Source organism: Nipponia nippon, unplaced genomic scaffold, assembly GCF_047370975.1.
Source record: "Nipponia nippon isolate SJK-2023a ecotype South Korea unplaced genomic scaffold, ASM4737097v1 scaffold_4, whole genome shotgun sequence".
Classification (NCBI taxonomy): domain Eukaryota; kingdom Metazoa; phylum Chordata; class Aves; order Pelecaniformes; family Threskiornithidae; genus Nipponia; species Nipponia nippon.
This window is the reverse complement of record NW_028262358.1, coordinates 26,126,055-26,152,242: the sequence shown is the minus strand read 5'-3', so window position 1 is coordinate 26,152,242 and position 26,188 is coordinate 26,126,055. Positions and strand designations below refer to the sequence as shown.

General features: G+C 35.4%; 1 protein-coding gene across 5 annotated transcripts in view; it reads left to right on the top strand.

Annotated features, from left to right (window-relative positions):
- The window catches only part of SYT14 (synaptotagmin 14), an 86,327-nt gene that overhangs the window by 41,399 nt on the left and 18,740 nt on the right, over positions 1-26,188 (top strand). For all 5 annotated transcript variants that reach the window (XM_087775091.1, XM_087775090.1, XM_087775089.1 and 2 more), the window contains 2 exons: positions 19,022-19,290; positions 21,262-21,711. In XM_087775091.1, the coding sequence (XP_087631217.1) occupies positions 19,022-19,290; positions 21,262-21,711 (719 nt within the window). The remainder of the gene's footprint in view (positions 1-19,021; positions 19,291-21,261; positions 21,712-26,188) is intronic.

Sequence of the window (26,188 nt, the reverse complement as noted above, 5' to 3'; positions counted from 1 at the left end):
AGTCAACTGAGTATTGCAGAGACTAAGGTGATTTGAAGATTAACTTTTGCTCTGTCTTTTATTCAGTTTTACATAATTCAGATCTTTTTTACTTCCCAAGAAAGTGTTACCCTTTGTCTTCTGAAAAGTTCCTGATTGCAAGGAACTTTTCATGTAAGTAATTCATGTATTAGGCTACGATCATGTTGTGGTTATGGTTCTTTCCCTGCATGAATGGCAGACAAGCATAGCGTTTACAGAGTCTGCAGACATGGAATGGACAGAATTCACAGATGGGGTAGAAAGTACATGCGTAATTCAGTATTATTCTTGTAATTTTCCTGAGGAATGTTACAGAGGTGGCAAGACATAAACATTGGATTTAAATGCAAAGGAGATCTGTGTCTGAGTTCACATAGTTTGGAAGAGAATGGAGTTACATTGAGAACTTTTGAGTTGAAAAGCCACATAGGTGATATCAAAGTTGTGCACAATAAGTATCTTGTCAACCAAAGGAAACGCAAGAAAGTGCTTGATAGAATGAATTTCAATAATTCTGAAATCATGGATTTACCCTGTGATTAGCAGCAGAGGTGCTGGAAGAGGAGAAAAGTACTAACAAAACTCAAAGTCAGTGATGATGATAAGATTTTCAACAGGAAAATTCCTTTTCCAGCTAGACCAACTCCAAAGAGGAGGAAAAACTGTCCTCCAATCGGAAAGGGCAAATTAGGTTCCTCCTGCCAGTGTTTTGAAGTCTTTGAAGAAATACCCTTTGCATTGATGTGAAGGCTTTGAAGAAAGTCACCCTTAGCAATGTGATGTATCTGAAATGATGTAAACCATACATTAATAATTACAGGAAAGTTTCCATTTTATTGTAAACTTATTATTTTAATAAGTTTCTCATCTATTTGAACCTGGAATTTATGAAAGGATCAAGATCTGTCATTAACTGGAAAAGCTCACGTATATATTTGTGGCTGAAGTAGTTCCTCGTGGCATTGTATTTGATATAGATGTTCCACATTAATAAAATGTAGAACTGATTTGTGATATAAATACAAGGGGTAGTCCTATATCAGCAAAAAAGATCACTTCCTTGATGAACCTAGTGCTTTTGCTGATTCTGAGAGTTCACATTGGAAACTGGATATTTCTTTTACTATTATCATCTAAAAGCTATTGAGTATGGGCATTCTTTTTTCTTGGTATTACTGTAATATCTAGTGATATAGGGGACCAGTTTCTTTGATCTTTATGCATGTATACCATGAGACATGTCTTGTTCTGAAAGACTTCCACAGAACAGTAGGTACAGTTTTCATTAATCGTAACCATAATTGCAGAGACCCCATGGCTCTAGCATGGAATGAGTGAGTAAGAAACAGGATCAAACAGTAGACTGGAAATCTCTGTGTAGACATTTTTTTAGGTGCATTGGAAAAAGGAATTTTACCCTGCATACACCCAGTACTCTACTTATTTGCTGAGAATAGTCATGCTACTTGGCCAGCAGAATGGAGCAGTACTTCTTACATAAATACGAGAACTAAAAACGTTATTACAACTTTACGTAAGAATATTACAAAAGAACAGTTTTTCAGTTATTTCTCCATAGCACCTGTGGATAAATGGATCATTCTTCTTACCTTTAAAGGTTAAAATCAAAAGATTTTTAACTCTAGTCTGAGACTAATGTTTGCCTCCCAGTTGTGCTTTTTTATCCTAGGTTAAAGACCAGTTACCATTAGGACTGTTCTTTATCATCTGATCATGTTATATTTCAACTGTCTCTCTGGTAAAAGAAGAACAACGTGTTATTTTTGTAACTGAACTCTTTGTTACCTAGTCAGTGTAGATTATTTTCCTTATGCATATGTATCAATTTCATAGACATGCTATAACTATATCATAAGTATTCTCTTGGAATTATTCAATGAATATTTTGTCCTCGTACAAGATGAATGATGTTACCATTTTTATCTAATAGCACGTATTTCATTGGTAGGATGACTATTTTCATAGCTACTTTAATTGTGTATATTATTTATTGGGACTGTATGGTATCTGAGTAAACAACATGAAATTGTTTTTTTTTTTTTTCTTCTTAAAATAGGCTCTTACGTGCTACTTACAACACTTTTGTGTCATGAAGTTATCCTACCTTTTAGGAATTATTGGAATATTTTCCATGAGGGAGAGGGAAAGCGTGATATGTTATATTGTACAACTTGAAGTCCTTTTTTTTTGTTTTCTGTTCTTTTGGTTTGGGATGAGGGTTTTGGGGGGAGGGTTTTGGGGTTTTTTATTTGTTTGTTTGTTTGCAATTACTTTTCCTCCACTGTATTTACAAGTAAGCTGGCAATTGATCCTTAGCTGGTGTAATTGCAATGCTTCTGGTCATTTCAGTGTGGCTGAAGATTATCTACTGTGATGGAATTATGGTCTTATGAAAGCATGTAGGAAAACTCAAAGGGAAAATTATTTTATTATGGAAATTCTTATTCTGTTCCTTAGAGAAAAGCCAGCAGACATGCTTAACTGGTATAAGATTTTCTGTGTGGAGTCACCTATGCCCAATTCAATTAAAGCTTGATCTTTTAAATTTGTAAATAGGAAATCCTGCTACATTCACCTTCCGCACCACTTAATGTTCTGCCAGCATGTCTTTTTATGTATATATTTGTACATTTTCCTTAAAAAAAAACCAGAAAAATTACCCAGCTCTCTTTTTGAAACCTTTGCGCTCAGTCTTGTTGAACCATTCTAAATTTTGTCCTTAGAAGTGTTTTTTAAAAGATTTTCAGTTACTGTCGTTTTCTATTTGTTTTAATTTTTAAAGAAGATTTATGACATTCCTTTGCAAATATATCAATTTGTCAGATAAAGGTTAAAAATTAGATACATTTTATTCATGTTAAAGTCACACCCAGCTTATTTAAAGGCAGCTTTGACTTAGAGTTGCAAGCCTGAGGATATTGATTTGAATTATGCATGACTGTCTGGTGTGCAGTTCCATTAGCCTGCTGGATGGATAATGTAAACATGTTCAGAATTTTAAGTATCCTATATGAGCAGCAGGTTAAAAATAGAGCTGATAAGAGCATGTGTATCTGAAAAATCCAAATCTTGGAGAACGAAACTACAAAAGGTTCATCTCTTCAAGAGGCTGACTTCAGGTGTGATTTTCTTTTCTTTGAAAATGCTCAGCCCAAACAAATACAGCTTATGTATATGACTTGAGCAGGTGACACGATTGCTGTTGTTTTACTGCGAAGAGTTGACATCTGTACCAGAAACCACACTCATAACCAAAAGGTCAGGGCCAACTCTGCATCTTTTGGCAAAAAAGCGGGGCAGGGTCTGTTATTGTTTAAGTTGATCAAGATTAACACTAGTGATTAGACTCTTTCGTCATGTCTTCAAGGAATCTTGTTTAGAATGTTGCTTGATTTTTCTCAAACTTTCTGTGGCTTCCAGTATCTCTCAGTTCCTGATTTTGTTATAGCCGATCTGTTTGGTCATCCCTGTATTTTAGCAGTCTGTAGTTTGGTAGTACGTGTAATGACTTCCAAAACTTTGGTTTTAAATCCTCAGCACTAAAACCACTGTGTTAATAAGATTTAAAACAGATAGTATCTTTTTAGAATTTTGTCCAAGTTCCTGTGAATTTTAATAGAAAAAAAGACAACTCTGAAATGAAAAATACAATGCTGTCTATGTTACATTCTATTAAGATTTATTATACTTCGAAGTGTTTCTGTTGCATATGTAGCATCTATGGCAATTTGATGAGTTGCGTGAAAATAAAAAAAAAATCTATTGCACTTGTTTTCAAGATGTGATGGGTTCAAACCAGAAAACTAGTCTAATTTTGCATTAATTTGTAACTGCCTTCTCAAAATTATTTTGCTTGGAGTGCTTCGTATTTGATTATGTTAAATTCTGTACGTAATGCCAGAATGGAACTACTTTTAGATTATGAGAATAACAAGAGAGAATAATGATCTATTTTCCCTGGACTTTACAGTGTTTATTTGCTTATATTTTAGTGTAGAAATAATCACATGAAAAATTGCAAGTAAACGTATGACTTAAAAGCTCTTCTTGAAGATGAAGGTGATTGTATAGTGCTCTGATATCTTTTTTTCTTTTCCTGTCAAATCTTGGATCGTGAATTGTACGTCCACACAAAATTTGGCCAATAGATAAATCCTGAATAGATCTGGTAAAATTTGAAAAGGTGTTTTGAGTTGATGGTCATTTTCCCTTCTAACTGAGGAATAATTAATCTCTTAAGAGACTGGTGTCTAATGTCCTCCAGAGGAACTCATCATCCTGTTTGATAACGACTGTTATCTTTGCCTGCTTTCAGAACAAAATTCCTTTCACTGGCAATGAGAAGCACTGCTTTCAATCATCTGCTTTTCCTGGTGCCATTTCCTTCCTGCTAATAAGAAGGGGCTTTAAAAGAAGAAAATCTTTGGAAAGAAAAACAGTAATTGTCATTAGTGTTAAAGGCAATCTGTTGGCCTCAGAGGTGTAGGGAACAGTGGCAATTTCCAGACAACTTTGAGATTCTGCGAAGGAAGAACTTAAGAGCCCTTTTTATGAAGGATGGTAAAAATGGTAGTTATTTCTTAAAAAATACTAGTTTTCACTCTAGTTCTGCTCAGAGGGGAATGGGGGATCTCTTGTGTGCTTTTGTGCACAGTGCAGATAATCCAGGAGAATATTATACAGAGAAGAAATGATGGCATGTGTAACGGTGAATGTAATGGCAGGAGTACAGAGCCATTGTGTAAATATCTCCACCGTTCCAGATGCTCATTTTTTTGTGAGTGGTTCCAACATTAAACTACAGAACTAGTAATATTTTGATAATACAGATGACTTACCATAAATACCACAATGTAGCAGTCAATTTTGAGTTCCTTTTCATTGTTCTCTAGCTTTCAGTTACTTTTGAAAAGAAATTTTTGGGGGAGGGGGGGAGTGAGATTTAATTCCAGTTGAGTGTTCACAGTAAAAACATTATGTGGATGTTTTTTGTCCCCAAAATAAAGTATCATAACCTGAGACAGTTCAAAGTTAAATTTAAAAGTTAAAATAAATACTTTTTATGAAATCCGTGCAAATGTAAGTCTAACCTACAGTGATACTGTTAGAAAAATGAAAATATTTAATATGTCTTTAGTTCATATGTGCTTGTGGAAAACTTATCAGAATGATACAGTTATTTCATAATGTTAATACAAACAATGGTAAGAGTCTGGTTTTTATGCTTCAGTGTCTCTGGCTCAGATATTATGCTTCAAAATCTCTATTTTAAAGCAAAGCTGAGCTTGTGGATATGAACAAGTCAGGTTAAGTTTTTTGTCGAGAGTTTTGCTGTAATACTTAGAGAAGTTTAGATAACTGAGGAAAAGGGGTAAGAGCAGCATTTGCCTACCCATTCTTCCCTGGCTCTCTAGCTCTTAGTAGCCTTTGTGGCACTCATTTATGTAGCTGGTGTCTTTCCAATGATTTAATGCATTGAAAGTTGGGAGATGGTTCTGAATGAGTCTATATTGAGTTCATATTACAATAATTTATTTTTCATTCTGGTTATTCCCCTTTACTTCTCATACATTAATTCAGATTATGTTAGTATCAGCACTTGGGTTTTGAATCCTGTGTAAATTTTGCTGTCTGAGTGGGAGAGAGTCTTTTGTTTTTAAGAAGAGGTCAGAATACAGAAACATAATGGAAAAATCAGTTTACTAACTGCCCTCTTCTTCACTGATTAGTACAAATTATTCCCAGCTTGTTGGAATGCAATTTGCATTTGAAAATGCCCATAATAAATTGCTATAAAGAGGCCTAACAATTTCTGTTTAAAGGAGTTTTATTTACTATAGTTTATGCATAATCTCAGAGTTGCATATAATGTTTCTGCAGCTCCTTTCTGAAATGCTTGCTCAAAATTTGCTGCGTTTCACATCTTCAGTGGGTATATTGATATAGAAACACTTAAACTCTGTCAACTCGTAATAAATGGCAAACTTGGAATTTTAATTTTAACACTGTTTCAGGGTTGATCAGATTAAATTGTTTTATGTCTGCACCTTTTTCATTTTGTTTTCCTTGAGCAAAAGTACGAGATTTCAGATAGAAAAGAACTTGCTTGTTTATTTCTTTACAAATGTTAGTATATGGTATACCTCAGGGTTTTTTTTGGGGGGGGGAAGACTTCCAAGGGGTTAGGTATTCATCCTGCATAGATGGCTCAGATTCCTACTGTGCCAGTTTTCTAGTGTTTGATAAGGCACACAAAGCAGTTGTGGGAGAAAGCATATCACTTGTATCCATGGTAACTCGAAAGATACTTTGGAACTCAAAAGGATAGAATAAGCCAGAGTAATAGGTCTCATTATAAGGGCAAAATACATAAAAGGTTCAGGCATATGCTTTTAATTAGTTGCCAAAAAATAGCTAGAATCAGAGACGATGCAATGAAACAATAATTCTTAGTGTTAGAAATGAGCAACATTTGAAATCTAAAGACGTGCTCAACTGAAAGGCTGTTCTCTTACCTTCTTGTGGGTATTTGGTCCATGAATACTAAGAGATTTGCTATGGTTTCTTAATCATGCTTAGGACATGAGAGGGCACACTGATAAAAGCTAGTGCAAGTCTCATATGACTACAAGTTTCAGAAGTTCCATAGTGATGTTAATTCTCATGGCTGTGATGCAGCTTCTTATGAATAGCGTGTGCAAAGCATTCTCTTATGTTTTGCAAGTGCACTGCTGGAAAAATAAATGTAATGGGTGCTCCTATGTAGGGATAATAAAAAGATGATTGAAAATGCAGATTAGTTTGAGATTGAAGATACAGTATTTTTCAGAATAAGTCACTTTAATTAATTTTAAAATAAGAAGGTAAGCAATGGGGGAAAGTGTGAAAAATGTAATATGAAACTTGAATGGATGGACTAGAATTGAATCCTGGAGAACGAAAATAGAACAATGTGTGAAGTACAAGGTATAGGATATTTGAATAACCATTTTAATAGAAATATTTTAATACGGTGAATAATTTTAAAGTTTTCTATTTGAACAGCAGTGTTTGTAAGGAATCCATCTTGTATTGCAGTGCAATTCTCCACATTATTTCCTCTGTTGCTATAGAAACTAATTCTAGTGCAGCTGTGATCGCTTATCAAAATTCTCATGTTTCAATACCCATTTCTTATTTTGAGTTATTTAAATAGCCTTGTTTTACTTTGAATCAAACTGCACATTTCATCACTGCCGAATTGTTGACTGGTCAAAATGTTAATGCAAAGTGATAGCAAATGCTGTTTTCTTTTTTTTTTTTTCTTTCTGCCATCTAAGCTATCATACTTATTGTTAAAGTTTGAATAAAAAGCAAATTAAGGCTTTTTAACTTGATAAATTATAAAGTTCAATATTTGCTGTCTAACATCAGCATTTTGTAATGGATATTACTTCCTCAGTGTAATCTTAATTATATTTAATATTTCATAAACCTTAAATTGTTCCTGTTACTGATACATGGCCATGGGGTGTGTGTATGTATATATGTGTTTATGTGTGTCTGTGTAAACTATTGCTGGATGTTTTTAATTAAAAAGTGTGTATCTTGGCATGTTCATTTTATCAAAGTAAAAATTTCAGTGATACTACATTGTCTAAAACTAGTCAGCCACAAAGTATACTGCAATACAACGTCACCAGTTAACAAAGTATTCTGAATCTCTTTTGCTCCTTGTATTTGTTTCTTTGGGGTTGGGTTTGGGGGTTGGTTTTTTGTGGTGGTGGTTTTGAGGTTTTTTTGGTTGGAGTTGTTTGTTGATTTTTAGCAATGACAGTACTATGCTGGTAGGTGTATGTGTTCAATGCAGGATGCAGCAATGTAACTAGCATATGTAGAGGAGTTATACCTGCCTGTGAATTGTTAAACTGCTGTATTATAGAAGGAGCTTTATAGATATTTGAGATACCTGTATTTAAGATGATCCCCATCCTTGATTGTTATAGTATAGAATTGAGTTTTTCAATGTGTATTGTAGAATCAGTGAATAATAGGTTGAAAAGGACCTGTGGAGGTCATCTAGTCTGATCTCCTGAAAGAGAGCTAACTTCAAAGTTAGACCAGGTTGCTCAGGGCTCTAGCCAGGAGAACTTTTAAAACCTTCAAGGCTGTCAATTACACAGCCTCTCTGAGTAACTTCTTCCAGTCTGTAGCCACTCTGATTTCAAAGTTTTTTCCTTATATTTAATCAGAATTTCCTTTGTTGCAACGAGCACGCATATCAGTTATATGTCGGGTTTATATATAGCTTAATAAAGTAGTTTATTAATAAAGTAGCTTAAACTCTTAATGCTGAGATTTGAAAAAATCAGCATTCTGGTTATGAACCGTATTAAACATCATTCTGCTGCATATGTTTTCAGTTGTAATGCTAAGATCTAAAAACTTTGCTGACACCAAATTATGAGAAAGAATGGGATGGTAATAGGTCTGGAGACATATGTTGTATACTTTGTGATGTTGTAGCAAAGCTACTGAAATGTTCCAGTAGTATTATTTTCAAGATAATCACTGACTTTCTAATGAGTGTACACTAATTTCTTGTAGAGTGAAATAAATAATTTTCAATTTTGAAATTATCATACAAACATTTTGCAGCTGTGGCTGTCAGGCTTTGATTACTAATTAACTGCTGTGCACCACCTTTAAGTCTCTTATTCAACAAGCAGCATCAAACAGTAATTTCAAATTAGGTATATAAATTTTTGCTAGTATAAGAAAGGTCCGTGAGAAACATATTTTGATGGATATGCATGTTTTTACTCTGTCACAAAGGCTAGTAAGTTGAATATTGTAGGTATAACACCATGTTCATGACAGCACAATTTACCAGTTAGTGTTTTGGGAAGTTAAGTGGGTTGAGAATGATATGCTGCACTCTGACCCGTGATTGTTCAGTGCTACTCTTTCTTTGGGTGGATTGCAGGGAAGAACAGTTCCTCTCCGACTGTTTGTTGAGGGCTGAAGCATCATTCTGTAGACCTTATAAGCCCTCCGTATGGAATATGCAGCTTGGCCGCTGTTCTCTGATCCTCATAAGTTCTTGCATAGCTCTTATGACTGGTGCTATGGCTGAATGAGAACATCTTCACCAGGCAGACTCATATTCATCTAGTCCAGTCAAAATGCAGAAAATTACCCGTTTTGTGAATTACATGACAACTATGGAAACATAGCAACAACTACATCATATATTACATATAAGCCTAGTAAAGCAGCTCATTTGTGACAGTGGGAGGTCTCAGAAGCGCCACAAAGAAGTGCAAGAAATTTAGTTTTGAGTAAATGTGTTTCTTTATGCCTGAAGAACCTTGTTTGAGGCCTTGCTGGAGTGAGTGGAACAGACTGACATGCTCCCTGCTGCTTAATCCGTGCCTTTTCTGTGAATTCGTAGCCCTCTTACTGGGTGTGTGAAGGAAAGATACCTTGGTTTTGAAGCATATCCATTTCCTATGATTTCACAGTGTCTGTTTTGCCTTCCTTTTTGCAGACAGTTGGCCCCAAAAGTGGTACTAGTGCCATTATTCCTAAGTATACTTTCTGCAGGCACTAATATCTAAAAGGTTTTAGAGGAGTTCTTGAGTATATATGGACAATTTTCTTTTGTTGTTGACCTGCTAGGTTCTCCTGTAAACTGAGATCATCCTTGATTTTTCTGGGCTCTAGCTGCTTTTTATTTGGTAAAGTTATGAGAGGTGTTTCAAAAGCAAAAAAATCTGAATTTTCTAGAATCCTTTTTACAGGAATACTCTAATATATTGCAGGAAATACAGTCCGTTTTACTAAAGCAAGTCACTGAGCCAGTGTGTCAAGGAAAGAAGGGGAAAAAGTGCCTCAATAGATAAGACAAATCAAGGTCCTTTGGAATCTCAGGATCTGAATAAATAATTGCCACCATCTCCCTGCTCAAAAGGAAAAATGATAATAAATATAAAATATAAATATAAAAATAAATGCTTATTCTGGGAAATGTCTTGCCTCTCCTGGAATGTAACTAGCTGTATTCTCTAGGTTGTGCAGATTTTCATCTACAAATATGGATATTCCCACCCATCAGACATCTCTTTTATCTCTTTGCTCTGTTGACATTGCTTTTTTCTCAGATCTGAACCACTTTTTTGCATGTCATGTGTTGTTTTATTTCCCCATTCCTTCACCTTTCTTCCTCTGTCGTTTTTGGTTTGTTATTTTAGCTGTTTGTACTTTTTCATTCCTGTTTGCATCTTGTCTGTTCTTTATTCCTCTCTTTGCTCTTTTTCTCATTTTCTATACAGATCTACTAAACTTCTCTCCCTTTATTTCTTTCCTTTGTTCATTTCCCAACAACCTATCACTTTTTTCTGAATCATTGCACCTACTTTCTCCTTCTACCTTTTTATTTTGCCTCTCCCCCCTCCTTCTTCTCTTTACTTTTTTCCCCACCCTAATATTGTATTTTTTGTTTTCTCTTCCTTCTCTTCCACTGCAGAGCTGATGATAATGGAAAATTCTGTGGGGGTATATCTCTTAAGAAGCTAGTGGCTTGGAGGTTTCCATGTTGGTGGTGGTACACAATTCAGGTGAATTTTAGACTAATAATAATTACTACAAGGCTTGAAGTAAAAATAAAAAAAATAATACCTGGAAGAAACAGCTAGGGTACTAGTCTTAAAAGACTTGGTTTCAGTTCCACACTTCATTGGAAGCTTTCTGTGATTATGAGCACTTTTGAGCTAGATTCACAGCAGTCTTTATTACCTCTTATTTAAACCTGTACTTTAGTTCTCCATCTGTAAAATGCCAAACACGTTAACTTCTACTATTATAGTAGTACTACTATTCACCGTAATATATATTTCACTTATATATATTAACAGCTACAAGATACCCAAATTGGGATCATATAGATATCTTCAGTAGATGGGCAGAAAATTTAACTCATGCCCTACTGAAATGGTTCATGCAGAATCATTGTAGTGCTGCTCTGTGTTAGTGACTCACTCCAACAGAGTGCGCTCAAAATTGCTGTGAAAATAAGGCAGAGGAATCAAAGCAAGCTTTGTATTCCTATTCTGGAAGCAGTTCTTGATGGAAAACATCTTTCCTGGTTCGTTTTCACCAGTTAGGGTAGTAATAAATAGAGAGCTAAAATACTAGGGAACTTTACACAATTTTTTGAAAAAAATTGCAAAATGCAGCTACCAAGGTGAAGCTGTTTTTAAGAAACCGTGAAGTTATTGCATATTAAGTTGCAGAAAGAGTTCTCACTAAAGGAAGCAGTTGTATCTTATTTAAAATAAAAATATGGAAAAAAGAATGATGGAATTCGGATAATTAAGGAACACATTTAAGTGCAGTGTATACTGCTGAATGGATCTTGTTTATATCATCAAATGAATAATTATTGAGATCTTTTAGAGGGGGGTTCTCTATTGCTTAGAAAACTTTGTGGTTTTTTTTTTTTTTTGTGAAATAAAAATGAACATGCCTGAAATGAGCCGCAAAAATATTAAAATGGTGAAGAAAATGATACACATAACACATTAATCTTGCTTTCTAATCATGCTTTCTTTCCTCATTTGAGACCAAATAGAATGAGAGCAGGAACATTACAGTAATATTAGCTGTGTGTTACAATACTTTACTGGGAATTGATTTTAGACCTCTGTAGAATCTTTTTCACCTTTTCAGCACTTTATCCTGCTGCTCAACTCCTGTGCTTAATGCTGCAGCTGTAGTGCTGTAGTAGTATTAAACTGGACTGGAATTTGAACTATAATTTAAAGTGAAAATTGTACTCAAATGAAGTATAGCAACAACAGGAAAATATTTTCTAAGCCCACATCCAGCCGCTGTGGTCCAGAGGTATGAAGAGATGCTAGTATGCACACACTGGTCAGAAATGGGGATTCTCAGGGGCCTGAAATGGTTTACAGTGGGTGGAGTTTTCAAAGCTTTTAGCTGTTAAGCTCTGAATTTCTGTTAAGCATCCGTAAATGCTGGTGAGAGAGATGATAAAAGGCATTTCCTTGTCACCAAGACACTCTTAAGATTTCAAAGCCGGTTGTCAATCACCTTCAGCAAGCAGGACTTCTAGTGTATTTTAAAAGACTAAAAAAAAAAAAAAAAAAAAAAAAGGAAGGTTCTATGAATTCATTTAACTTGTTATCTTTTTGGAAGTGGTATTCTTCTAACAATTTTGATAACTTGGAAAAAATTAACAGTGAACAGAGGTGCAAAGGAATACCTGTTCATTTATGAAGTTAACCAACATACTGATCTGAAAAGTAGTATAAAGGAAAGTTAGCAGCTTATAAAACCAGTAACAGTGAAACCAGCATCTAAATGGAACAGAAAATAAGTTTTTCTACCTAAGAAGTTGAATGAACATACTTAATACAAATGCTTTACCTAAGGAAATATAATTATGGAAGGGAAGGCAAACAATTTTACAATTTAACTTCTTAAAGATCACTGCTTCCAAAAAGCTTCAGAGCTGAAAGAGCGAAGAGCTTTTGAAGTCTCCTTTTGAAAGTAAAAAAAAAAAAAAAAAAAATTCTGGAAAGCTTGATTTATTGATATTTGCATCAGTAAGAGATTAAAATATTGAACCAGTAGGTTTAAGCAGTATTTAGATGTATTTTGGACAGCTGGAAAGTATAAATTACAGAACCAGGTAGCAGAACTCCTTCCTATTCAAATTAATAGAAATACTGTATAAGGAATCAGAGAATGATACTTAAATTGAAAGAAAATGAATTCAAGAGATGCTAATGTATAATTTTCATTGAAAGACGACCAAAATATTTGGGAAGGAAACAAAAGAATGTCTTTGACAGTTAGTTCACTATAATGCTTTAATAATGTATTTGTAGTTTAAATGTTCTAATTTGGGCTAATTTTGGGAAGAGAAAGCTTGGAATTTTTCAGCAGGCAGTGCTTTTCTGTATTGCTCTGTAAAACAGAACGATAAATTCTTACAAATCAGAAGTGCTCTAATAAGTGCAGAAAAGAGCAAATTTCTTTTGTCAGCAAATAAAACCAAGCTGTACTTCTGCAGGCTCATGATGTAAACAGACAAATAAAAAAGGAAATTACTGTGCGAGTATCAGTAACTTCAGTTGGTCTTAGACCTTTCCTGAGGAAGAAAACTGAAGCTTTAAGGACTGGACATAAAGATAGTTCAATAATTTTTGATTAGTTTTATTAAAAAACAAAAGAGAACCTTTTTATTACATGAATGACCGGTAGAATTAGCCTTAGAAGATGAGGAAAATGCAGTGCTAAGAACTTCATGTGACATCAGATGTAAATGGCAGCAACGCTGTTTTGATTTCCACAGGTCTGGGATTAAGCTCATAGCGTATGGAATTTTTCTAAATATTAGGAAACAGAGGAGAACTATTTTTTACTGAGGGGGAAAAAAAACCCAACCAAACAGATGTGATTACTTTTCTTGTTTACTGCTGAATTGCTTAGCATAGAAGATAATTAAACTGTCAATAAAAGTCTAAAATGTGACAAATCCAAAGAGAAAGCTGATAAAAGAATTATTTTCTGTTGTCCATAATGACCCTATACCACTCCTATATTCCCCCTTTGTTCATTAAGCAAGACTCGTGCCATAACTCTTTTGGAAAAGAAATAGAATAATGCCAAGATAATTTGTTTTATTGTGAAATAATATGGTTTTTTTCCTCACAAAGATGCATGTAAGCTTTTCATTTTAAAGGAAAGAGAGCCCCAAGGTTTCATTCAATATTTAATGCTTATATTTTATACTCCTCGTAATGTGGGGTGATTCAGTCAATATAGTATTTTGGATGGTAGAAAAGTTCAAACATGAAAATTCCATTTGGACTGTCTGTGCTGCATATCAGAAATCTCTAAGGGTATTTAATCATTCAGAATAAGAAAGGTTTCTTTAATTTTTAAACATGTATTTCATTTTATGTTTTATTTAAAGTGTCTTAACATTTACATAGAACCCCTTGAAGGCTTGAAAACTTGAAATTTAGGTTAGATTAAAAAAAATTAATTATGAAGCATAGTGTATGTGGACATATATTAGAGGAAGAAAAGGTACTGTTTGAGTATGAAGATATTCTGATAATTACAAAATATGACTTGCAAAAATTATTAGTCTATGTAGCGATTATTTGTTTTAAAGGAACTGGAAACCAGATTCCCAAAGAAGTTTTGCGGTAATGCTGCGTCCCACAATAGTATGAATATTTAAAGAAGTAATGTATATGAGAAACTCCATGTTGCGGAAGTGTAGTTAATTACTGCTTAGGAGACAGGGGAATTAAAACCACAAAGATAGTTTCTTTTTCCATATGTTAAGAGATGCATGTTCTTGGAATTAGGAAATATGGTCTAAAGAAAGCTAGGTTTGTGCTGCTGCTGGCAACCTTTGGGAAAATTAATTAAGATAGCAAAGTCTAAATGTTGTAAACATGGAAAGGAACATCACCAGCTTCATGGTGAAATGTTGTACAGCCTAGCGTGGTCCACAAGGGACCAGGACAGAGAGGAGAAATGAGGAGCTTTGGGAGCAGAAAGTTCAAATAGTAACTGAAAACCTAAAGAAAAAACATTTCTTGTAGTAAGTTCGTGTGTCTTTAAGCTGTGATTCCACTCAGAAAAATGACTGGAAAAGTTTGTGTGTTTTCTCACAGTTATCAATTGTATGTTCCAGGAATACTCATTTTGGCCGTGGTTGCTGTGTCTGGTTATACTGACCAGTCCCTTGAGGTTGATGGCAAGAATAGGTATAATCGCCCCTTGCCTTTCAATCAGTCCCCTCTACAGGGATTTACGAAAACAGATTAACCTTCATTGTTTAACAAACAGTACTAAAAAGAAGGTATTTATTTACTTCTGACTTAAATGTGCTAATGACAGTTTGCACGCTGTAATTTCTGAGTGTACCAGCAAAATGCTAATCTGCTTGTGTTTGTCAGGTATTTCGCTTATAGTTCTGGTTTCTTCAGCTGTTAAGCAAGGACTTTGCTGTTACCACTATGAGAGTGTTTTCCCAGCCCACTATAGAAGGATGAAAATTTTAATTAAAATAGTTAACCCTTAAAAGAGTGATTATTCAAATCCACCTATTCACAGCAATACAGTGTATTCTCAATTTAGAGTTTACTAAATACTTATTACTAAACAGCTTAGTTTCACTTATGTTATGAGAATGCAGTTATTTCACATATTTTGGGTGGAAAACTGGATCTGGGATCTTCATCCTATTATAACTTTCTTTTTGTCTTTCCTCTGTTCTGGCATTTTCTGGCTGGTAGGAACCCGATTTGGTTTCTCTGTGATTATTCCCTTCTTCCAGGTTTGGGATATATGTTGGCTTGTTTTTCACGCTGTCTAGTCCAAAATTGTATAGTAATTTAATATGATTAATTTCATTGGGGGAAATTGGCAAAATTTACTTTCTATCTGGTTTGAGAGCAGAAAGTTTCTTGGCAAACTTGCATAGAAACGATGCAACAATTAATTTTAGATTTCACTGTAACCATTTGCTTGTTAAGAGTAACTCTCTAGCAGATGTTATTATCCACATTCAGTGGTCTGTGGAAGGTATTCTTTGGCTTTGTCACAGTATACAAGTATGCACAAGTGTAACAGTGTCTAAGTTTACACCTTAAATGAAAGGTACAAGGTATGTTATAGACGGTGGTTCTATAGGTAAATATGCAAACACTTCAGAACATGCTTTCCTTTCAGCTCCAAATGTTTTTTTCCAATACAATCAGTGATAGGCCAGCATGCCTTAGCAATGGTTTTTTTATTTGAAACTTTGCTACATACGCAAAATGCTCTTGACTGATTGTTGAAGTTTGTTGGTACTTCTGTGTAATTTTTAAGGAAAATACCCAGTATCAGATATTCAGTGTTGCTGTATTCACTTTTGTCTGTGATATCATTTGTCTTTGATATCGTCGGTCATTAGAATGTTTTCATGTAACTCAAATTTGCAGCATTTGTTCAGAGAGATGTAACATGAAATCATGATTTTATTGCATCATTTACTGCAGGGAGGGGGAGATTAATTTAAAATGAGACATTTTCACTTCAAAAATTCATTTGAAAACTTTGATATCTCTTTATGTAGAGAAACCTTTTGTTCAAAAACAGCTTATGCCTGTTTAGACATAGGTGTCCTTAGATTTTTTAAACCTGGATATTTGTTTTAAGAATTTACATTCTGTTTCTGTTTGGTAGACTAAACTTTCAAAAATACATAGTTAAAACCTGCCCTAATGTTTCAGTTTTTTTCTGAGATTTTTGAATCACAGCTGGTTAATAAGAATTTTCTTTTCTTCACTTCTTTACCGCCTACATTAAAAGTACCTTTTCTGTCACACAGCCTGTGCAGTTTTCCCATAGGGACATATAGTGGAGTTCATCAAAGTGAAAAAAGTGAGTCACACAGTCATTTATTTACTCATGTAAGACAATAATGATGTTGATAGTTACCCAGACACGCTTTCATTTCTCTAGCTTGTGGAAAAGCTGGGAGTTAAAGTCTTTGCAGACTAGACTACATGTGAAAAGAAAGCAATTAAGTCATAGCTACATGGTGGTTACTGTCTCATTTAATGCTGTTCGTTGCCTTTTAGCAACAGTGAGCAGAAATGTTGTTGCTTTAAATTTGCTAGAATATTTAATTATATAAATTATGAAAAGGAAGTCCTGTTTTCACAGTATAGAGAGTCAAAGGATATTTGTTATTATTTTGTTATGATTAAAGTATCAGTTTAGATTCTAAAATTATGTCTGTCTAGTTTCATGGACACAAGTTATCTAATATAAAAAAAAAAAGTGCATTCCCAGATCTCTCCATGTTTTGCAGATAAAGCTTACTCACTACTTCTGCATGGCAATTTAAAGATTCTGACTATCCCACTTCACTCTGTTTCATATGTAAGCTTTTATGTGTATGACTACATCTCGAGTATAGGATTCCCTGCCTGCTCCGTTTCCCTTTCCAGCTCTGTGGGGCTGGAGTTTCAAGAGTTAGTGGCACTGGGCTAACTAACAGCAGAAGACCTTTGCATGAGTGCTGTAAGAGTAACTTGGAATCGCTCTGAGTGGTGGGCTGGCTCTGATGGGTTTATCAGAGAAGAGAGGATTCCTGACAGTGGTATCATCTGGTAGGAGTGCTTGGTGGTGTTTTAATTACTCATTTGCCTTAGCTAAAGCTAAGAGGAGTTCCATTAGGAGCCCAGTGAAGTAGACAAGAGCCCTGCATTCCCTCGTTATCTTTGAGGCTTCTGCCTATCTGTGCAGTAGATGTGCTCCATAATAAGCTGTCCTGTCCCTCAGTTGTCCAGCTTCGGGGATCTGCAATGCATATGGGCTCCCTTCTAGTCAATGTGTCTGGGTTTGCTTTCCCGTGGACGGTGTGCACCGAAACCACGGTGGTTTGGGTTTACATCAAATGCCAGAAACTGTGAAATGTTCCTGCATGCCACAATCAGAAACAGCCCAGACTTCCAAAGGAAAGGAGAACAAAGGGGAGCCTTTCGCAAAGACTGTTTGTTTCCCAAGAGAGCCACATTACTGTGTTTTCAGCCTTGTTCCATAAAGGGTAACTCTTAGCATACTCTGTTTATGTGATATGTTGAACAACTGGTAATTACCTCTGAAGCAGTTAAAAGGTTGATGTGCTTTGTGAGACTTTAGGACACAGGCAGGGCAATCCTATACACAAAAAATTGATGATGAAGCTAAAATGTACCACCTTTGTTACGTGGGAAAGATCAGTTTCTTTCTTAGATGAATCTGAAATTAAAGCTTATATTGTTCTAATGTTAATACTTCCGTTAACTTCCTTGTTTGGTAGATTTTTTCTGTGAGTGAAGGTGGTATGTCTGACACCAGAAAACATTGTTGCTTTGAAATTTTTGTGTATAAGTTAATTCTACATGTGAGGGGCATCGAAATCTTCTGTAGAGGTTTTAATGAAGATGTAAACAAAATGTGATACAGGTTTTACCTATCCTTGGTATTCCTTTCATATCAGCTACTGCACACCTTGCTGTCTTGCTTGTCCAAACTCCAGTCAACTGTGTAATGCTGCATAGTAAAATATGGGATCAAAAATTGAGATGTAATTATTTTGAATTAACTTTCTGTATCCATAGCCATGCATCCTGGGTTTATTTTCTGAGGAGATGTATAACCACATTTCTAGCTAGCTAGCTAGTGTAAGTGAGAAGCAGAGATGGTCAGCATCAAGTATTCATCCCAAGCACAAGATTGCTCATGGTCCTTTTGCCACTGTCTTTAGTGACTGGACCTAGTGTCTAACTTCTAGACACTGGGTACGTACCCTTTAGCTGTCCTTAACAAGTAATAAAGAATCTGAGACACTGCTTCCCTTGTTAAATTCACTGGTGATCAGAGTTCGCTTGTGTGAAAGCGCTTGTGTCTGCCTTTATTAGTACCTTATTTGTCTTCAGAGTTTAATTTAATATCTACCTGGGTGAGCAACAGCATGGGAGGTAATCAGAAGTTTGATATCATGGCTTTAGGGAGTGCATTTTGTTTCCTTAATTGGTCTGCATTCCACCTGCACAGAATCTGACTTAAGCTATCCAGAGGTTTTTGCAAGGTAAGCAACCCTGAAATTCAAGCCTAGAATTTTTGTCATGTCATATTTGTGCTATATTTATTTATATATGGTTTACACAGCCCATTGTGACTATATATTTAATACTTTGCTTTTTCCCACATCTCTTTCATCTGAGAGATCATTTGTTTCCATTTTTAAACAAATATTTTTTGGTAGTATTTGGTATCTAATTTAAAATGTAAAGTAAAAAAAGATATTTATAGATTTTAAATACTCTGTCCAGATATTTGGAATTATCATTTTCCACAGAACTGTTTCAATAGTAAATAATCAGAAAGTAAGTAAAGAATTTTCGCTTATTCTCAGCGAACTGCATTCAGAGGATGAGAAGAACACCTCCGCTAGATGAACTGCAGCCGCCTCCATACCAGGATGATAGTGGTTCTCCTCATCTTTCATGTACGCCTTCTGAAGTTGGAGACAGTAAATGTGAATTTTCCCAGTGTAGCAACAGTCCAAGATGTTCATATAAGTGCCCAAGTGAGGGAAGCACGGGACACGAAATAGAAAGCTTTCATAACAAAGGATACGAAGAGGATGTCCCAAGTGATAGCACAGCTGTCCTTAGTCCGGAGGTAAATGAAACCAGTTGAGTGTTCTGAAGTGTCATGCAGTGCAACCTTTTGAGAGATTTTTTTTTTTTTCCCTCCCCTCCCTAAAGATCGATGTACAGATACATGAACACTAATATTGCAGCTCATTCTTTTAAAAAAGTTAGGTTGTCAGAAAATATTACAATAGCTTTTACGGTTGTTCTTTATAGTTATCTTTATGGCATCATAACTTTCAAACAAGCTCCTAGTAAGAGTGAATGTTTTTTAAACAACTCAGAAAACTTCATCACCCATGAGGACTGCAGTCAAAATTCTTTTTCTTCCACGTAATTTTTCAAACAACTCAAATTTAAAAAAATTAAAAAACCTGTTTACACTTTTCAAACTGAACACCCCATAATGTAAAACAACTGTTATGGAAAAAAAAGTATTACAAAGAATTTTTTTCAATTGTTGATGGTAGTATAGAGATTTGTTCCATTTATTTTTCCTTTTTTTCTGCTGTAAAATGTAATGGTATCTATTTATTTTTACTATGAAGAAATAATCTTTTCTGACGTGTATTTCCTTGAAATGTCTTTAGCAACCAGTTGCTGCACTGACATTTATGGGTAAGTCTACATTAGTGATGTCATGTGCAAAGAGGCTCTTTTTGGTACAAATTTGTCTTTTGTCTCTACCTGAAGTTTTGAAGTGCATATTAGGGAGCACTCCTGATGTGGCAACAGCTGTTTCTGTCTTAGTAGACCTTTTGGTAAGTTGATGCTGCATACCTGGAGTGTTGGTGCAACATCTGGAAGACCTACCTGCTATGTGAATGCAAGGTTCTCCAGTAGCTAGCTGTCTAGTAGTAGCTGATGATCAGCTAGGACCACAATCTGTATGAACTTCATTTCTGGTAAAGACATAGTGTGTACATATGGTCCTTGAACCTGAACGGATTGCAGCAAATCTAATCCTAGTCCTTCCCCCTTTGTGTCACACCAGTCATTAATGTAAGCACACCCAATAAGAAGTGAGAATGCTGCCAACTTTTTTTATAGCCACTCAACAACTTGAAGAATGAAGCGTTCAGAGGAATGAATTCCCGTAGCTATGTAGCAACCGGTTTAAAACAAGAACATAACATTTTTTAATCCAAATGGCTATATTGTGGCATCTATTCATTTACGTGAACAAGCGTATCTTTGATAATATGAAAATATACAGGAAATACATCTGTTTTACCTACTTGGAATAACTTATTATAGGAACAGTAGGTTGACCTGTACTTGTAAATAGTTTGTGTTTCAGTATCACTATCAAACTAGCTGTTGTAACAATGTAGGCGATTAATATTTTGTTCAAAATTTTAATGATAAACAATTTTAAAATTAGGTTTAAAATACAGTTTTGGGACTGATGCCACTTACAGAAAGTTCAGAAAGCGTGTTCAAAATAGATGCATCTTACACAGTTCCAGTACAATTACATTAATAAAGCCATGATCATTTTTGGCACATTTATAGAACACTTGTGGACTGCAACAAGAGCTGCATGTGCAAGTAGGTGTTGTAATTCCTGTGTTCTTCGCTGGCATCTCACTGTGCTCTCAATCAGCAGTCAGCTCTTAAAGAACTATAATACATTAACTTAAAAATTTGTGTATACTCGCACAGAAATAACGTAGTTCTATCTCATAACAAATGTGTATGGATTTTAACGTGGGGCATGGAAGAAGAGATCATATATACAGCCTTATTTAATCTGAGCTCGGTCTGATTGGAGTTGGCTTTTGGCAGTATTGGCCAGGTAAAGTCTTTTGATTTCTTCTTGGCTGCTAGTCAGCCATCTCCTCAGGCTTTCAGTGTTTAATTACCTTGTTTATGAAATGAACAAAAAGATCATAGTCACTTCTTATTGCGTAGAGAAAGCCATATATTTCCACGATAGATTTAATAATAGAATACAATAAATAAATAAATAAAAAGCTTTTTTTTCCTTCTTCTTCAGGATATGTCAGCTCGAGGATCATCTTCACAGCTTCCTAAACCTTTTGATCCTGAGCCAGTAGCTAAATATGGCACACTGGATGTGACTTTTGACTATGACTCACAGGAACAGAAGCTTTTGGTGACAGTGACAGCTGTCACAGACATTCCCACATACAGCAGGACAGGTGGAAGCTCGTGGCAAGTACACCTAGTTCTTCTCCCTATAAAGAAGCAGAGAGCAAAAACCAGCATCCAGCGGGGACCGTGCCCTGTCTTCACAGAGACATTCAAATTTAATCACGTTGAGTCTGAGATGATTGGGAATTATGCAGTTCGCTTTAGACTGTACAGCGTACGTCGCATGAAAAAAGAGAGGATTGTGGGAGAAAAGATTTTTTACTTAACAAAATTGAATCTTCAAGGGAAGATGTCAGTGCCAGTGATACTGGAACCTTCTTACAATCTGTCTGTGAGTATTAAATGAGGCAGAATAAGAATGCAGTGATATACAGTGTCCTCAATTTTGTAAGAATAGTGTGTATATTTATAGAGTCATCACATCCACTCGATTTTTTTCAACAGTCATAGCACTATATTAGCACAACGATAATTTCCTTAGAGCTTGTGTAAGTGCATTCACTTTCCACCTGCAGAAGCTGCCCATATTTTTCCTTTTAATTACTGAGAATTTTCCAGTCTATAAATAGGGATGTAGTTGGTAAATACATGTGTGTGTATATATATATATACATGAAAATACATATATATGTGTTTAATAGTATAATCTTTACTCTGCTACCCACAGCATTTAAAAAAAAAAGGGGGAGGGGGGAGCTATACTAGCAAGTGCCCTCTATCTGTTGCAATTCATTCTTGGTTGCAATAGGTATTTTCCTTTCAAGAAAGAAGGGTAGGAAAGAGGAATTTTGAGAGCACAAAGCCATTTTTAATAACTTCAGCTTAGAACCTCATGAATAATTGATTTCTGGTTCAGTCTGAAGTGAAAAATAGTGTGAAAAGTAGCTCAAACTGAAAAGGATTTTCGTTTGCTGAAAAAAAACCCTACCTATCTGACGAACAAAATTTTTTGTCCCCCAAAATAATTTAACTTTAATATTTTTAATAAAACAAAGCAACAGTAATTAAGGGTAAACTTAGGTATCACTATCAAAAAACACAGATCACTGTATGGGCAGTGATCATTATCTCCTTTTTCTTTTTTGTAAGTATTTAAGTATGCTTTTGTCCAGAAGGGGAATGTTTGTGATGATGTGGTCAGGGCTTCCTAGGCTAGGATTGCTTTAACGTTCATTGCTTAAGAGCTGCATATGTGCTAAATAATGGACTTTTGGGGGAAAGAGAAGGCGATTTAGCAAAAGCATCCTTATTTGGACATTGTATGTGTTTTGTGTTTTTTTTAAAAACCGTCAAGAAAAGAAAAAGAGGATGAGAAGGGGAAAAAAAGGAAAAGATTTTTTTCAGGTAAAACAATGCAGTTAATTTGTTCTGCATTTTCAAAAAAAGTATGGATCAATTGAAATGGCATTTCTGTTGAACATGAGTATTACAAAAGACACTCAAAATAAAATGCCATTGTATTTAATGACTAAAAATATTTTAGTTAGCATTATTAAAAGCCGAGACTAAAACTTGGATCTGATGGATGGAGGATCAACTGACAATAGAACAGCTTTTTTTAAGATTCCGTATTCCAAGGATGAAGCGGTTCACTTACCTAGTGTGAACTTTCCTAATGCAGAATTTACTTGTTTCACAGCTAGGAAAAAAGCACCCCATGAAACAACAGGGTGTTTTCAATAGGTTCTGGTATCACATTTACCAAAGTTGGTGAAAAAGGCCAGTGAATGGGCCTTTTGATTGATTGGTATATCCCATATGTGCATTGGTTATTCTTCTGTATTATTTTCTTGAGCTTTTGTGGCAGGGAGAGTAAAAAATTCCAGAAGGCATCAAAGATAAGATTGTTATTTATTTTCTGTGATGGTAAGGGATGCCGTATTTGCGTTTTACTCTCCTCCTTATTTTTTGGGGGGAAGGAACAAGAACAAGGAATATTGGTAGGAAATGAAAGTCAAAGTTTGTTGCTGTAATGGGGTTTAGGCAGATTTATCTTAGCCCTACCTATTGCTGGAAGGCAAACTTCATAGTCTTGATAGCTTGAATGAGGATCCATGGTTTTTTGGAACTACACAAATCAGTTTTTAAACCTTTGGAAATTCATTCACATCTGAGTTTATAGGTATTTTTTCTATTATTATTTATAGCCTATAACATTTTTTCAGTGACTAGATCTATTACTGGATTTAACATATAGTTATTCTGCAAGAGTGTTAAAATTTATTGTGTTTTTAGGATGTATGACTGGAAGGGGGTGGCATCCTGGGTCACTTGAGTTCAAGCCCTTGTTATTGCAGACAGCCAGGTCATCCTGATCACAAATTTGTGAATTTTCATCTGAAAACATCAGGTTGTTTCATTTCCAACCTGAATTTCTTCATGACCAATTTATAACCATTTGTTCTTATGCCAGCATGGTCCTTGAGCTTAATTAGTTCTGACCCTTCTCAGGTGTTTTCCTCTGGGTCTATTTATACACATTGGTTGTATTCCTTCTCAACTGTCCTTTTGCTAAAATAAACCAACAACAATCTTTATGTCCAACTAATCATAAATGGCAGGCAGGAGTTATGTAATGGAGAAGGTAAGTGTTGTTTCAGTTTGGAGAGATGTAGCTGTTCAGTGTTTTTTGTAATTATAAAATCCATGATGAGGTACATTGTAAATTCTGAATTAAATTTGCCTTGTTCAGTTGCAGAGTGTTTTGTTGCTGTGAAGTGTTTATATTTGACAGCTTTTTTAGAAAATATTTCTTGGACACATGACAGTTGCCCTATTTTTTTTCCACTGCTTCTCATTATATGGATTTTATATATTAAATATACTTTCTGTCACTGAAACTTCCTAACCCATTGAAACATCTATGCTAATCTCTTCTGCAGAAACGTATTTTATTTGCTTCTGTCTGCACCTGGTATTATATTTATGTATTTTATTAGCTAATCATCTGCCTTCTGATTGTATAAGAACAGTTCATATCCTGTGAAGTTTAGTATTTTTTCAGGCATACCTTAAAGCTATTCACAAGGAAATCTGGTTAAAGGTAGACCAGCAAGTTCAGTGCCTTTGAAACATAGCGGCATGCTCACATGAGCAGGCCTGCAGCTCTCTGGTTATTCCTAAAATGTGAATAAGTATGTGTCGTGGTGAGTACATGATACTAGTATGTTCCTTAAATGGGTTTCAAAACTACACATGGCTTCGAATTTACAAATGTATTAACAAACGATCTTCCTCACCCAAGATTTCACCCAGCTCCTCACCTTCCTACATTGCCTGTAACGTCTCGCATTAGCAGCTATTATCCACAGTCCTATTGCCGTTTGTCTTTAACAGTCCTGCGTTGCTACAGTTCTCCCGTGTAACAGGGAATTCCTCCTCACACAGTATCATCAGCCCTCTTATTTATCCCACCCTTCCTTCCAAGTTCAGTGTATGTTTGAGTGAGGAAGAAGCAACAGAACCGATATGGGCTAGCTAGAGTGTGGTTGTCACTGTGATCTGAGACTGTCCCTTTCAGATTTGATAGAAAGTGGCCATTTCATCAAAAGTTAATAGCAGGGCTGTACATCGTGGTTTTGTCTGAGTATAGTTTGCTTAGGAAGACGTTTGCTGATCCTCTTAGAGAAATTTTCCTTTTAGTCTACAATGGTAGACAAATTTTTGTTCACCCGTCTTGGAGTTTAGAATCCATTGTGAAGTTCTTTATTTTTCTTCAAGAAATCCCTGTGGACCTGTTTTTAGTTGCTCTTTGTTCTTCTAAAGCAAAGAAATTTTCCTGACGGTGAACAGCCGCCTCCAGTATGATGTGATTATAAAAACATATAAGCAGTTTATTGAGTGAAATCTGTTTGGAAAAGATCAAAAAAACCAAGTGTAATCCTCTTCACCATCTCATAGGTTGCTTTTTGGTGTAGAATAACAACAATCATGTTTTAGATTTTTTTGATTGATTTTGGAAGTACAGTTTCAACGACCAAAACACAGCTCTTCATGCTAAGCAAATCTAGTAATCATTCAATATGTATTGTCAATAACAAGATATTTGCTGTGGAGAATTAAATTTATTTTTCTTTCTTTCTGTAACATTCTTCATTTCTAACATATTGAACTCCCAGATGTGATTCCTATAACAAAGAACAGATGGTGTAGACATTCATACGTGGTTATTTTATCATAGAATCATAGAATGGCTGGGCTGGAAGGGATCTTAAAGATCATCTGACTCCAACCCCCCTGCCATGGGCCGGGACACCACCCACTAGACCAGGTTGCTCAGGCCCCCGTCCAACCTGGCCTTGAACACTGCCAGGGACGGGGTGTCCACAGCCTCTCTGGGCAACCTGTTCCAGTGCCTCACCACCCTCTGAGTAGTCTATGTATGTTTACTATAAATAGCCAGGGTGTCTGAGAATTATTTTAATTATAATTTTTTTGAGTGAAGGCGTTTATGCATGCATTGTATAAATATGCTCTTGCACACGCACTTGCGTGCTCTCTCCTCTTTGAGGACGATGGTTAATCTTCTAGTATACATTGTTTTATACATTGCGCTTAAGGCATTTGTTCCATGTTGCTTTTGTGTGGCATATCTTCAGTATTCTTTCTAATGGGTGTTTATCAGTTTATAAACTCGGGAAAAAAGCTTTCAGCGTGGCATTTCTTTCTTGTGAATTCTTGGCCATTATAGAGTTGAGCTGCCAGGTTTTGTGCAAATCCTAATATTTTAGGCCTATTGGTGACTTTACTGCTGTGTTCTTATGGCATGGTCTATTCAGGATTGTATTTGAAGGCTAAATACTAAAATT